The sequence below is a fragment of the Mastomys coucha genome, unplaced genomic scaffold (genome assembly GCF_008632895.1).
Source record: "Mastomys coucha isolate ucsf_1 unplaced genomic scaffold, UCSF_Mcou_1 pScaffold22, whole genome shotgun sequence".
NCBI lineage: Eukaryota > Metazoa > Chordata > Mammalia > Rodentia > Muridae > Mastomys > Mastomys coucha.
This window is the reverse complement of record NW_022196905.1, coordinates 96,442,410-96,457,634: the sequence shown is the minus strand read 5'-3', so window position 1 is coordinate 96,457,634 and position 15,225 is coordinate 96,442,410. Positions and strand designations below refer to the sequence as shown.

Below are 15,225 nucleotides of genomic sequence, written 5' to 3'. Positions count from 1 at the left end.
AAAAAAGATAAACTTTTTCTCAAATAATCTTTTATCAGTTCACAGGCCCTCAAATGTCAGATATTAGAGTGTAAAGTATTTCCTCTCTGACCGCTGAGCCCTTGGGCTTTGAAGAAAGATTGTCTTTCAAGGACAGAAAATCACTTGCTGTTTAAAACTCAAATCTGTCTGGAAGAGGGAACGTCTGCAGAAGGCTGGCAGGGATGGGAGATGCCTGCTGAGGGCAGGAAGCCAGATCACTTCTCCATAGCAGCAATGGAGGAGACAGTTCTTGGAACTCGGGTAGGTTTAGTAATGAGATAGGGACGCTTCTATTTTCATCATAGGCCATGATGTCATAAGATGAGAGGAAGGGTGGAAAATGTACACAGGCAGTTTGAAGAGTGGCAGCAGTCCCTCCAGGAGCCTCAGGATCTCCCATCAGCAGTGATTGAGGCGGGTGGTTGGTCTGGGGAGGGTTCAGCTTACAGCAGGCATATGAGAAAATGGCAAAAACCTCAGAAGTACGTTAGAACAATCAGCCTGGGTCCACTCAGGAATGCAGAGAAGAAGGAGTCAGGAGATGGAATGTGGAAGTGACTCTTCAATAGAAAAAGACAGACAAGCAGAGAATTTATAAGTTCACTCAAGGTAAGGTAGAGGACTTGGGGTGCTGAGCAAGGGGGGCACCAAGCTGAACTAGAGATCAGTACAGTAGCTGGGAGGCTCAAGGTCATGAATAGAAGCATCGGTAATAAAATCAGATAAAGGGGGGGAGTCCACTGTAGTTTTTTACCTTATTTACACTTCCCTGCATAGAATGGCCTCTAATGCATAATATTGCATAATGTTTTCACCCAGAATAAGCTTCCCCCTTCCCTAATGTATCAAAGAGCAGTGAACTCCCAAGGGTTATTACAAGTCACTGGCAGATAACACCAGTAAGTCAACCTCTTATTTAACAGTGATGATAATAAGGGGACCAAGGGTTATGGCAGTTCCCTAAAGCCCTCAGGAAATCAAGCAGATAAGTCTTTGGGGGCTTGGAAGACTACAAAAAACAAAGGTGATCTTTGAAAATGTAAGGACTAGTAGTAATTGTCAGGTGGCTCAGGTGCTGAGGCAACAGCAGGAGCAGGAAAGAGGAAGTGTGTTAAGCACATTGACTAATGCCCCTTAGGCAACAGGTCAAGGGCTTTAACCTCTTCTTTACTCTCACCTCCCCAGGTGGGAATACTTTCATTCCAAGTAAGGTTTAATGAGGATCCATGGTGATCTTGCAGGGAAGACCAGGATAAGAGAGGTGGAGAACAGGAGAAGGCTGGAGCCTCCTTCCCATGCACCACCTGGGTCAGTAGTCACAGGATCTGGATACACAGATAGCTCAGTAAGTGCTGACACAGTAAATGCTCACCCTTTCCAGTGTTTTTAGGTAAGAACCGTTTCATTTGGCTAGATAGGGGGGCTTAGTGGAGTGCTTTTCTGGCATGCTAAAGTCCATAGTTTGACCTAGTACTGAAAATAATAAAGATAAGAATAAAAAGGTATACTTTGGACACCTGGTGTAATGAAATTCTTAAATAAGATATCTAGATCTAAATCCACATCACACTTGATCTTTGTGTATCCAGTCCAATGCCAGCCTCACCACTTTAGAATCAGCCTGGAATTTTATTTACTTTTCTCAATGAATGTCCTACTGAAGTATTCCTATACTTAGAAACTGGTCAATCATAGTTTTCTGAAATTATTCTGTGACTGAGTTTGTCTTCAAAATGATTAACATTTAAGCTTATGTGATGACTCTTTCTCTGATTCCATCTTTAAAACATAGAGCATTGAGTCAGGGCTAATATTCCAGGTCAATGACAGTGTTCTACATTTTAACCTGAAGAATGACGACTCAGCTGTACTCCAAAAGCTACTCAGAGCTTATCCACTGCCCAGCTACCAAGAAATACAGCAAGGCCTTGAGAGATGGCTGTGTTCAAAGTGCTTGCCACATTAAGTGTGAAGACCAGAGTTCAATTCCAAGAATTAACATAAAAAGCTGGTGGTACCCGGCGGTGGTGGCGCATGCCTTTAATTCCAGCATGTAGGAGGCAGAGGCAAGTGGATTTCTGAGTTCGAGGCCAGCCTAGTCTACAGAGTGAGTTCCAGGACAGCCAGGGCTACACAGAGAAACCCTGTCTTGAAAAAAACAAACAACAACAAAAAGCTGGTGGTGCATGTTTGAATCTCAGTGCTGAGAAAGCCGGGACTGAAGGAGCCCTGGGGCCAGTCCAGCTTAGTTGGCAAATCCCAGAGACTCTTATTTCAAAAACCAAGATGGACAACTGTTCTTAGGAACATTTGAGGTTGGTTGACCTCTGGCCTTCATATGAGTGCACACATTTTGTATCCCTGCACATATGTATGCACCAGTGCACACATGAGCATACACATGTGTATACACACACTCAAACACATTGAATATAATCCCATATTATGCTATAAAATTAAAGTGAAAGAGCTGAAGATGAGTGGAGAGGTGTGCTCTGTAGCCACCTTCCCTCTGTTGTCACCTCACCAGGTGCTAAGGTGTGATCGGGTGTGAAGACAAAGACTGAGGAGTTTTCATCAGACTTGCCAGAGAGAGTATGACTCTCAAAGAGTTTCCCAGAGAGGAGATGCACTGCATATAGATTATGAAAGAAACTGTTCATACCACAAACAGCTGAGCTCCTCTAACACTCAGGTAAGCAGACAAAGAGAGGTTCAGAAATGGTGCCAAGAGAAAGGCAAGAGCATGTAGCCAAAATGGCTGGATTACATAGCAGTCAGAGACACTAAGGAAAGGGAAGCTCAGGGTGGAGAGGGCAGGGATTAGGTATGCCCACCAGAACGACTCTGAAACAGGTTCCTGTTACACATCTAGACCTTGATATGCTGAAAGGCAGTACAGGCACAGGGCTAATGGAAGAGCAGTGTGTCCCTTTGCTGGCGATAAGGAGAATGACTTCTTTTAGCTAGTAAGAACTAATTTCTTAAGTACCTGAGGGACTATGTTGGCTTTTGTCTAAATGTCAAACTTCAGGAAAAGGAATTTCTTGGAACCTAACAGGTATTACTTTTGTTCACTTGTTTTAAATACTAACTATCAAAGACCTTCACTGGCTGTGGCAGTCTGAGAGCTGACCCCACCCCTTAGCTGGGCAATGCAGGATTGCTGGCTCTGGTGGTATGGGAGCAGGAGAGCGCACCCCATCACCTACCCCACCTGTGAGCTGCTGGAAAGAGCCAGTCCTGCAGATCCAAAGCTGCAAGATCTCAGTATTCTGCTAGCAGCCTTCAGATGAAGATGTAGAACTCTCAGCTCTGCACCATGCCTGCCTGGATGCTGCCATGTACCCTCCTTGATGATGAAGGACTGAACCTCTGCACCTGTAAGCCAGCCCCAATTAAATGCTGTCCTTTATAAGAAAAAAAAAAAAGCTGCAAGATCTTCACGACACATGGCAACAGCAGGATTTGGAAAGGAGTTCTGGTGAGAATCCAGTATTGATAGTGTAGGAGAAGCCAGAGGCCTCAAACCAGGCCAATGACTTATTGCAATGAACATTTGCAAGTAAAGCTGTTTGGGCAAAAGGGTGTACTATGTGACGGACCTGTGGCACACCGTAGATTTTTAAAAATATCTTTTATTTTTATTTTCTCTTATGGGGAGGTTGCTACTAGTACGGAGGGCAGGTATGGAAAGGCTGGGAAAATGAGTGGCGTTGGGGTGCTTGACTGAGGTGAGGTTCACAGAGAATCAATAAAAATTATTTTAGCCGGGTGGTGGTGGCACACACCTTTAATCCCAGCACTTAGGAGGCAGAGGCAGGCAGATTTCTGAGTTTGAGGCCAGCCTGGTCTACAGAGTGAGCTTCAGGACAGCCAGGGCTACACAGAGAAACCCCATCTTGAAAAAGCCAAAAAAAAAAAAAAAAGCAAAAAAAAATTATTTTAAAAATGCTAACAAAAGAAAGCACAAAGTATAAACAAAGACCTTTAAATCAAAAGGGCCACAGGTTTTTTGTTTTGTTTTTTTAAAGTCTATAAATAAATCCTGAGGTGTTTGTCTTGGGCCTGAAGAGCCATAGGTAAGCTGAGTTTACCTGCTTCCTCTATTTGACACAGAAGGAGCAGAGGCAGCAGGTGCCCAGGCACCAGCTCTGCAGGAGGTTTGAAGTCTAAGCATCCAGAGAGAGAATACCCCAGAGACACTAAGACATAACTTACCTCCACTCCTCCGCGCTCTCCTACCTGTGGGGCTAAGGAGCTGTGGGGCTTGGAGGAGCAGGCCTGTAACAAGAATGAGGTTGAGGCACGTCCAAACCCCAGAACCCTTGTCCTGAGATCAGCAGGAGTATCTCCCCGCTGCACACCAACCCCTTGCCTCCATCCTGCTGCCTGCCCCACCTCAGGAAGCCGCCTCACCGCTTCACTGCTTACCATTGCCTGAGGTCACCTAGCTCCGGGCCGGCTTGCCCTCCACTGATTGCAATGGTATTAGCATCTTATTAACTACCTGGCCTTGCCTTTTTATTTTCTTTCATAGTTTACATTGTTGTGAAATTGCTTTATTAGGTATATCACAGTTTGTATAGCTTATGCAAAAATATGAAGAAAAACAAGCTACAGTGGTATTTTCTTAAAGTTTTTAACTCAGATCACTTTTTGCTCACAACTTTGATCCACAAATAGAAATGTTTTTTTACCTGAGATTAAGAAAAACACAGAGTGAGTTCCAGGACAGCCAAGGATATACAGAGAAACCCTGTCTCGAAAAACCAAAAAGAGAAAAGGAAAGAAGAGAAAAGAAAAGAGAAGAAAAGAAAAGAAAAGAAAAACAAAGATTAAATAGCAGTATGTTTTCATTATATCTTTACATCAAAGGCAAAATAATAACACATTTAAAGATTGACTTTTATGTGTAATTCTAGACTTGGGAAGCATCTCATTTTATGAGTTTGTTCAGGTAAGTTAACCAAAAGAGTTTGGTTTCATAGGAAATACTGACTAATCTATGGTTGTGTTAAAGTGGTATGGCATGTGCAGCATAAACAATGTCCTGAGTTCCTTCCCCACAGTGAAAAGAAGGTGTGGAGAATGGGTGAGCAAAAATAGAACAAATAACAAGGAGATTTCAAAGTCACTCTCCTCGTAAAGGTTACAGCCAAGAGGACTTCCTCACTAGGCTACTGTGGTACCCAACACAGAGGGTATCTCAAGGAAAAATTAGATAAATTAGACTTTATGAAAATTAAAATGTTTACTGCTTCCAAAGACATTATTGACAAAGGGGGGAAAATCAACCTATTGAATGGGAGAAAATATTGACAAAGCAAATATCTGATATATGCACCCAGAACATATAAAGAGTTCTAGAAATTCAGCAACTAAGAGATTACCTAGTTTTTTAAAAAATAATAATAATAAAAGAATTTTGTTAACACTTGTCAGAGAAGATGCATGGCCAACAAAGACATGCTTAAAAGAGAATACAATGTTGAGAGGAGTGGGAAGTTATGGTTGGGTATAGAAGGATGTATGGGCAGGAGTGGAGTGAATATCATCAAAGTATGTATATGAAATCCTCAAAGAATTCACTAAAATGCTATGTTCAACACCATTTTTTATTAAACACAAACCAGATATCACATCATATTCACAGGGTTAATGCAACAAAATTTAAGTCAGGATGTGGAGGAATGGGGCTTTCCTACACTGATGGGAGAGATATAAAAGAGTCAAAATGTTAAACAGATATCATATTATCATATGGCCTACAACCCTATTCCTGTGCCTCTGCTTATGCATGGGTGTGTGTCTGTGTGTGTGTGTCAGAAAATTGAAAGTCACACAAAAACTTGTTTATAAGTGTTCATAGTAGCAATTTTAAACAAATACTTAAATTGTGTTAGCATCACTTTTGTGAGTGTGAGCATACACACCATGGCACATTTGTAGATGTCAAAGACAACTTTACAGAGTCAGTTGTCTTCTTTCACTTTGTTTTTTTGTTTTGTTGTTTTGGTTTTTTGGTTTTTTTCCAGTGGCTCAGGCCACTAGGCCTGTTCACTAAGGCTTTGTCTACTGAGCCATCCTGCTGCCCCTATAGGAACAATTCTTAGTAATTGCTAGGCATTAGAAATGTACTAAGTACCCCCCATGAGTGGATAAGCAAAATTTGCTATAGTTATTAAGTAGAATAGTATCTAGAGAGGGGAGCGAAGGGCAGGATCAGAGACAGCCTTGAACCTTATGAAAGTGACAGAAACTTACTATGTTGTCAGCTAACTTTCTCTATAGAAGCCACGTTTACTTGAGAGCAGCCTGTCAAGCCTTGGCTAACAAGAGCACCACAGTTATGGAAAAATGAAATATTTCAGAACAAGAGCTAGTTTTATAGTGGGCTAACATTGTATCTTTTTTTTTTTCCAGTTTTCGAGACAGGGTTTCTCTGTGTAGCCCTGGCTGTCCTGGAACTTACTCCGCCTGCCTCTGCCTCCCAAGTGCTGGGATTAAAGGCATGTGCCACCACTGCCTGACACATTGTACCTTTCTTTCTTTTTTTAAGATTTATTTTATTTTATGTGTATGAATACACTGTAGCTGTTCAGATGGCCGTGAGCTCTCATGTGTGTGGCTGCTGGGAAGGACCTCTGCTGGCCCCCGCTCGCTCTGGAGTAATTCACTGTAGCTATTTTCAGACACACCAGAAGAAGGTGTCAGATCTCATTATGGGTGGTTGTGAGCCACCATGTGGTTGCTGGGATCTGAACTCAGGACCTTCGGAAGAGCAGTCAGGGCTGTTACCTGCTGAGCCATCTCACCAGCCCACATAGTACCTTTCAAAAGGCATTTACTGTCACTGTAATGCCTGACCTAAGCCTCCTGACTTCTAGACAAAACTTCTGAGTCATATGACTAAGCTTCAAAGACCTTTTCCCTCCATCAGCCCTAAAAGCCAAGACTGCATAACATCAGGAAAATATAGAAAGGACTTAGCCTGCCCTTCTGTAGCTCACCAGACCTGATGGCCACACAGTGTAATTGGTAAGTATATTGACTTATGTCCTTGTTCTGTGATTACCAAAGTTTATTCAGTTCTTCTAAATTGGAACATGTTGTCAGTGTAACTTCATTTTATGCTCCCAGGCCATGATGACCTATATTTGACTCAAAATAAATTCTTATTTCATTGTAAGAGTAGTTTTTATTTTAACAGTGTGATTGAACCATATGAAGTAATCAGAATGAGTAGATGCATCCTGAGCGAAGGGACCAGTGGTTGTGTTACACTGAGAAGGGACCAGTGGTTGTGTTACACTGAGAAGGGACCTGTGGTGTGATACACTGAGAAGGGACCAGTGGTTGTGTTACACTGGGGAAGGGACCAGTGGTTGTATTACACTGAGACGGGACCAGTGGTTGTGATACACTGAGAAGGGACCAGTGGTTGTGTTACACTGGGGAAGGGACCAGTGGTTGTGTTACACTGAGAAGGGACCAGCAGTACTGTTACACTGGGGAAGGGACCAGTGGTTGTGTTACACTGAGAAGGGACCAGTGGTTGTGATACACTGAAAAGGGACCAGTGGTTGTGTTACACTGGGGAAGGGACCAGTTGTTGTGTTACACTGAGAAGGGACCAGTAGTTGTGTTACACTGAGAGAGGGGACCAGTGGTTGTGTTACACTGAGGAAGAGAACATGGAAGCGCATGAGCCTGAGGTTTCTCTGTGAGATGGTGAGAGTTTAATCTGATTTCTAATGATGGTCACACACTCCCTCCGAGGGAACTCTAAAATCATTGAGCTGTGCTGTATGAACTGTTACTTAGCAAAGCTGCTTTTAAAAATGCCATGTGTTAAATCCTAGCCCTGCTCGTGGAAGGCAATGTCTTCCTGGTCAGGTCACTTGCTCCCCCAGAGCTGTCTCTGTGGAAACTGAGTTTTGTTTAACTTCTCTCAGAAACATATTTTCCCTCATTTGTTCAATATGTGTTCCTACTAACCTTCTGAAAGGGAAACTAACCAGCCAGGGCTGGATCTCAGCTCGATCTTCACCCTAAGTGGTTACTGAATGATCAAGTGGCTGTGGTACTGGGGTAGAAGTACTGGGGTAACTCACTCAGACCCAGCAAGAAGGAGGCTCTTGGTCACAGGAACACAACTTGTCATGTAACAAGCCCTACTCTGAGCATTTTGTAAATGTCTCATTTACTCATTACAATAAAGATAATACTATAATTATCCTCCTTTCACTTGTGAGGAAGCAAAAATCAAAGAGTAATAAAACTCGCCTTGGGCCACCAATAGTAGTTAGTTGAACAAAGATTGAACCTCCAGCCATCTAGCCCTGGAAACTATTCTCAGTAACACTCTGTCATCTCCAAAGCGAACATTGTAATAAGTGTATACATAAACTCTCTCTCAGATTTCACCTCCATTTACAAAAAGTAAGATACAAGTCAAAGTAGAACCAATCAATATCCTGGGATACTTGCTGCAAAGATTCTATTAACATGGTTGATTTTTAAATTCTAGTATAATCTTCTAAATTAATTTGGCAATAAAATTGATTCTCTAACTTTGTAGATATTGGTGCACAAATTTTAAAATGCTAGATTGGAATGTTAGTATAGTTTCATTCCCAATTGGCTGGAGTTCCTTTAGTTAGCTTTCTTATAGTTAAAACAAGTAATTTTTTTTTTTAAAATGAACTCGGAAATCCACCTGCCTCTGCCTCCCAAGTGCTGGAATTAAAGGTGTGCACTATCACCACCAAGCTTTTTTAAAAGTGTTTATGAGTGTTTTGCCTGCATGCATGTCTGTGCACCATGTGTGCAGTGTTCAGGGACCAGAAGATGTCAGATCTGGAACTGGAGTTACAGAGGGTGGTACTAGGAATTGAATCTTTCTTGTACAATTCAGCCATCTCCATATCACTGAAACAAGCAATCCTAAAAATATTGAACACAGTAAAGCCTTTAGTTATCGTGAACAAAATAAGACAAAAACAAAGCAAACAAAACACGTGCCCATCCTCACTAGGATTAACATAGTTCTCTCTCTCCCTCTTTTATCCCCTCCTCTTCTTCTTCCCCTCTTCTTCTCTCTCCCTTCTTCCCTCATTTCTTGTCCCCTTACCTCCAGTTGCTTTAGTTTCTACTCAAATATCCTTAGTTTCCTTTTCTCTAGGATGAGTTTCCTAGTTCTTAGACCACAGGCTCCTAAAGAGAGATCTTTCTCTCTGCTTTGTACCCTGAAGGCGCCTCACTCAAAGCATTTATATTACCCTTACTGAAGTGGGTTAGATAGAATCAACAGTTGTTATATTTGGGGAGCTGTAGGAAGAATTAAAGATACAACATTTTTGTTTGTTTTCAGAATAATGAAAAGGAAGAATCCCTGAGGCTCCCACACTACAATAATGTCATTTTCTTTGATTCTTTTGTTTTAGAAAAGTTCCTTTCATTTTCAATTCCTAAATTTTTAATTTTTGAGTTTCAGTAAAAAAATTTTTAAAAATTAAACCAGGAGATTCCATAAAATTATAATTCTCAGTGAGTAAATTCTGAGCTTGAATAAATCAATGAAATCATGAGACTTTGTAGAATGATCTTTCTAGTGGGACTGTTGGCTTCTTGATGTGCGGGGCACAGTACAGTAATTCAGCTCCCCCTTCTAAAACCTGGGAATTCAGAATGTGGTTGGAAACATGGATTGGGGGAAGTCCCACATTTTACAGAATCTGAGTCTTTTGTTCAACTTGGGAGGAAGTGGGAATACTTGAGTTTGAGTCCCTAAAAACCACAGCTAAGAGCTGGAGAAGTCCCAAGGGAGAAAGCAAAGGGCGGTGCCCCAGCAGCATGACCCGAAGAACTGTCTCAGTGGTGACTAGTGTTCCTCCTGTGCGAGGCTTCTACTGACAGTCCTAGCCCTAAAGTGTGATAAGGAATTCCTGCCTGGCATTTTCCACTCTGTCCCTTTGCCCTGTATCAGGAGGTCGCTTTTCTCTTTGTTTTAGGCAGGGCAGCTCTCCAAGACTGAAGCAACCTCTGAGCCTCTGGACCTCAAACTCAATGTGTGACAATTTGCCTTGATATTTTAGTATTTATCCAGGCTTGATATTTTAGTATTTATCTCAGGCTGTCTTTACAGAAGCCTGGGATTGCTGGGTGGGCTCTGGGTGTGGCTCTTGGGTTGCTCCTCTACAATAAAGCCTTGAGTCAGAAACCAAATCCTCTAATTAAACCTCCTAAAACAACACCTTTTAGGGACTGAGGACTTGGCTCAGTGGTTAAGACGTTTGCTGCTCTTGCAGAGGACCTCAGGTTCTATTCCCAGCACCTACATAGTGGCTCACAATTGTCCTGTAACCTGGTGGTTCCAAGGCATTCAGCACCCTCTTCTGACTTTAGCAGGTGCCAGGCATGCATGTGGTGCTTGTACATCCATGCAAGCAAAACACTTATACACATAAAATCATAAAATGGCTTGTTAAAAAAAGACAGCACTCAATGACTGTCCCTGTGAAGAATGACAGCAGGCATAATAATAGTATTTTAAATAGGAATATTTCTAATCTTACCTCGTTTACTCCCCAGGGGATTCTTGTATTTATCCTCTCAAAATTTATAAGGCATTTAAAATTTATCATTATTATGAATGTTTTATAAATGCCTTTTAATCTTCCTGAAAAACCTATATGGTAGCTATTAATATCATCCAACAAGAAAGTGACACAGTGTCCTTTATTTGTATTTTATTTATTTTGATATTTCTGTTTTTGTTTTGAGACATTCTCGTCTTAGAACTCACTATGTAGACCAGGCTGGCTTCAAACTCATAGAGATCCTCCTGCCTCTTGCTTCCCAAGTGTTGGGCTTAAAGAAACATGCCACCATACCCGGCTAACAGACTCTTTTCTATATAGCTCAGGCTGGCATGGAACTTTGGATCCTCCTGCCTCTGCCTCCAGATACTGGGATTGTATATGAGTGCCACTATGTCCCGTGGAAGCCGAAATCCTAACCTATGATAAGAAGCCCCAACACCAGACTGCTTCAGGTATAAAGTCCAAAGGATCTACTTAGTTCATCATTTCAGGTTGACCCTGCTTTCCTCCGCTGTGCTCTGTCCCAGGCAGTCAACCCTCTAAACAGAGCCACTCTGAGGAAAGCCACTTTTGATCCACAAGAATGTAAATATTACTTGTTGACTTTCAGTTTTCAAAATGAACTGGTAGAGGAAACAAAAGCAATGGCTGCAAGACAGAAAGTAAGTCTGATGAGTCCTGGCAGCGGGCAAGTATGCTGCGGACTTAGAGAGGCTGTTTGGAAGTTCGCCGAGGAAAGCAGAAACTGGGAATTAGAAAGACTGTTCGGACCCTGGGACAAGGGACTGAGGTGCATATTACACATACCAAAGCCGACTTGGCCTCCAGGTTCTCCCAGCATCCTTTAGTCCCTACCTGGCATACCCTGCCCCAATCTTGAACTTACCAGCCCAGGGGCTGGGTTGCCCTTTCCCTGGAGGCTCCTCTCTGTATAACCCAGACATTTCTGTCTCTCTCTTCTTTTCCTCTTCTCTCTCTGGCACATTCTCCTTTCTCTCTCTCTCTCTCTCTCTCTCTCTCTCTCTCTCTCTCTCTCTCTCTCTCTCTCTCCTCTCTTCCTCCCTTGTGTGCTCTCTCTCTCTCCCTCTCTCTCTCTTTCTTTCTCTCTCTCTCCCCCCTTCCTCCCTCCCTTTCCCCATGGGTGACTTCCCTGGCTTTGGTTCCCAATAAGCTTGCCTTTAATATAATTTAATATGGTTTAAATTTGTTCATTTCACTAGCAGCAGAGAAAAAAACCTGGGACATTTTCTTTCTCCTCCAACATCTGTAGCCTGTAATTGTTTGAACAAGAAAGAAAAATAGATGTTTGTTCCCTAAAGTTACAAGAAGAACCTAGCAGGAGTAGCAAAGGGAGAGTAATGATACTGGGATGACAGGAGACAGCAAGGTGAAAAGCAAGCCGAGTCCTCAATGTCACAGGAGAAGAGTCTGTAGCTAACGTTGATAGTTTATAAACCAAGAACTAGCTAGCTGTTGGGAACTTTATTAAGAGCAAGGGAGCCAACCACTCAATAGACTGGCTGTTAGCTTGTTTCTGCTGCTAAATGATGACACTAAATGAGACACTGCCTCAAAACAACTTGGGGAAGAGTGAGTTCTAGGCCAGCCAGAGCTACACAGAGGAACCTTGTCTCAAAAAGTGTGTACTCGGGACAGGAATGCTGGAGAGATGGCTATAGCTCCATGGTTGAGAGCACCGACTGTTCTTCCTGTGGACTGTGGTTCAATTCCCAGTGCCTACCTACAGCTCCCAGTAACTCCAGTTCTAGGAAACCCAGAACCCTCACCTGCCCTCCATACGCACCATGAGCAAAAATGGTGTGTATACATGCAGGCAAACCACCCACCATTTTTGAATCTATGTTTTGCTTCTAGTTTCCAGACTCTCGGAGGCCGAGTGGGAGCTGGTTGCCTGGCTACACGGCTCTTCCCTGGGGAGATGGGTTTACTGTTTTTCCTAAAACTTGATGCCTGGGAGGATACACTCCCCTCAGGCCTCCAGAAATCGTGCTCAATTCAAATTAAAATGCGATGTGGGGTCATTTCTAAGTCAGGAGCAGAACAGCTTGGTTTTCCCCTTGTGCTTTGTTTTGTTTGAAGGGTTGTTTGTCTTGTTATTAATTTTTAGATAGCGTGCAAAGAAATGGGTTTGTGACTTTTATACAAAAACGTGCCATTATTTGTTCTAACCGGCTCCTCCCCCCGTAGCCGTCCTCCCATCCCCCTCTTGCTACTTCTCTTCCCTTCCCCCCAAGAGTCCCCTTCCTTGTTCCTGGTTCTTTAAGGTGTGGCTCCACATTTTTGCAACCCTTATGCAGAAACAGGCGACTGTCCACTGCAGCCCGAGAGCTGCTAGCACGGCCGTTCACCCTTTCCTAACGACCTCTCCGGTCTGCTGCTGGCAGGGAGGGGATTTTTCCAATTTAGTAAAGCGTACAGTAACTAGCTCTCCTAGGAGGAAGTCCTTGAGAGCTGTCAGGGTCGCACCGCCCTAGGGCTTGCCTCTGAACTTCGTCCCTCCCAGATTCCCAAGCCAGCGAGCAGTTGCTCTGACTGCAGTCCGAGCCAATGGCAAAAAACCTCCTGAAGCCCAGCCCCGCGGAAGGAATGGTTTCCGAGTTGTTTGTTTCTCTTTTATAGGGGAACTCTGCCTTGCTTAAGCTTTTACTCTGCGTGACCGACACCCTCCAGAGGCAGTTTAGGACTGGGAAGAGAACATCAGGCAACCAAAAGGATGAAATACCTTCTCGACTTGATCCTGCTGCTGCCTTTGCTCATCATCTTCTGCATTGAGTCTTTCGTCAAGCTTTTTCTTCCCAAGAAGAAAAAATCCGTTGCGGGAGAGATTGTCCTGATCACCGGAGCTGGTCATGGGATTGGAAGACTGACTGCCTACGAATTTGCCAAACTTAAAACCAAACTGGTTCTCTGGGATATCAATAAGGTAAGCGGGCTTGGTCACTGACTTTCCTTTGTGGTACACACTGGCAAACAACCACCCTGTAGAGTCCACAGAGCATTTAGTTACTATTGATATTTTTCAGATTGCAAGAGGGGCATAATTTGATATCTGTTAAGACCACAGATGAACGGACCTATGCACGATGAGAATCTTGGTTACCTCCCTTCGTTACGTTAACACCGTAAATCCAACCTGAAAATAGCCTGTAATCTACTCCTACTGACCCTCATAAACTTTTAGAAAATGCAGCAGTTTTAGGCGCTATATCAAGAGTTAGAGGTGTGCAACTGTCAAGTCTCATTTACAGCTACTGAGATGGGTTCGAAATGACACCCTACAGGAATCACCACTGCACTGTCATAGTCGCCTACCAGAGTCATTTAAGTCACCTTGTAGAAAAAAATAATTAAAGGTGAAATAACTTAAGTGTGGTCTCCTGAACCTGCAGGTCTAGGTGTGAGGCACGTTAGAAGGACCTTGCAGTGAAGTGTCAATGTGGCTTTGGTGGATGATGAAAGGATATCTGAAGGCATCTGCTGGCTTAGCATGTCCCTCACTGCAATGTGTGAACTGCATTCTGTAAATAAGAGGTCAAGGTTCATGAGGTTAAATAAGAGATAACTCTAGAGTGAGTGATTGAGACAGCAAGTAACCAGTATTCCATAGTATCTACAGCCTAGATGGAAGTCCTGATGACAAACAGGAGGTGGAGTCCCTCAGTCTGGTGGAGAAAAAAGATAATTAGGTATTTATACAATGAATGAAAGATGCAAACTGAGCAAGCACAGGTCAGCTGGCCAAGGCCCATCGTCATCATATGGTCAGGCATAAAGTAGGCTCTTTGCTTCTTAACTGAGAAAGACTAGGCCTCCCAGGCCTTTAGGTTTCAGAAGGCCAGGAACAGACTGAAGCCTGGGACAGACTGAAGAGAGGAAAAGTCTAAGATCTGCATCAAGGTCTGAGTTGAGAATGTAGATAGACACCACCCATCCATCCCTCATGGCAGTTCAATGTGGGAAACCCACTTGATTTCAAACATTTATTGTGGAAAGAGGGATACACTGATAATGTTGAAGTAGTAGGAGTTTGGAGGGAAAACTAGGTTAGATAAAAGGATGGAGTGAACAGTGCTTCTCTGAGTCAAATGCAGACTTTGAGAAGCTACCATCAGACGGCGGGTGGCTGTTGAGAAATAGTAATGGCTCGTTACCTGCTTTATCTGTTTCTACTACTTCACTCTGATTGTGGGTTGCACATAATGTTTACATTCTGCCTCTCTGGACTTTCTAACGTATTTAGGCTAATTGTAACATTACAAACGTCTGTGATGTATACAACCAAAACATGTAGTCCGGAGGGAGCAATGCAGAGATAGGCACAAGGCCACAGGGGCCCTGGGAGAGAGGGGATGGGAGAGGGACCCTGGGGAAGACAGCTTGGTTGATAACATGCATGAGGACCCAAGTTTGGAACCACAGTGCCCACTTCAAGGGCAAGGGGACCAGGGCCTGTAAGGACTGTCACTGAGTGGGGAGCCTTGAGGATTTGTGAACCCTGCTGGCATCAGGTAGTAGGTGGGGCCTGGAGGATCTGGGGAAGGGCTGACACTGTGTGTGGAGGGGGAGGAGGGGGGGG

General features: G+C 43.4%; 1 protein-coding gene across 2 annotated transcripts in view; it reads left to right on the top strand.

Annotated features, from left to right (window-relative positions):
- Hsd17b11 (hydroxysteroid 17-beta dehydrogenase 11) overlaps nt 1-15,225 on the top strand; it is a 59,930-nt gene that overhangs the window by 16,000 nt on the left and 28,705 nt on the right. Inside the window, exon 2 of one of the 2 annotated variants that reach the window (XM_031337048.1) lies at nt 13,269-13,572. In XM_031337048.1, the coding sequence (XP_031192908.1) occupies nt 13,363-13,572 (210 nt within the window). In that variant the 5' untranslated portion in view covers nt 13,269-13,362. Of the gene's footprint in view, nt 1-12,941; nt 13,573-15,225 lie in introns of those variants that run through there. The other variant, XM_031337047.1, reaches the window with a different exon arrangement.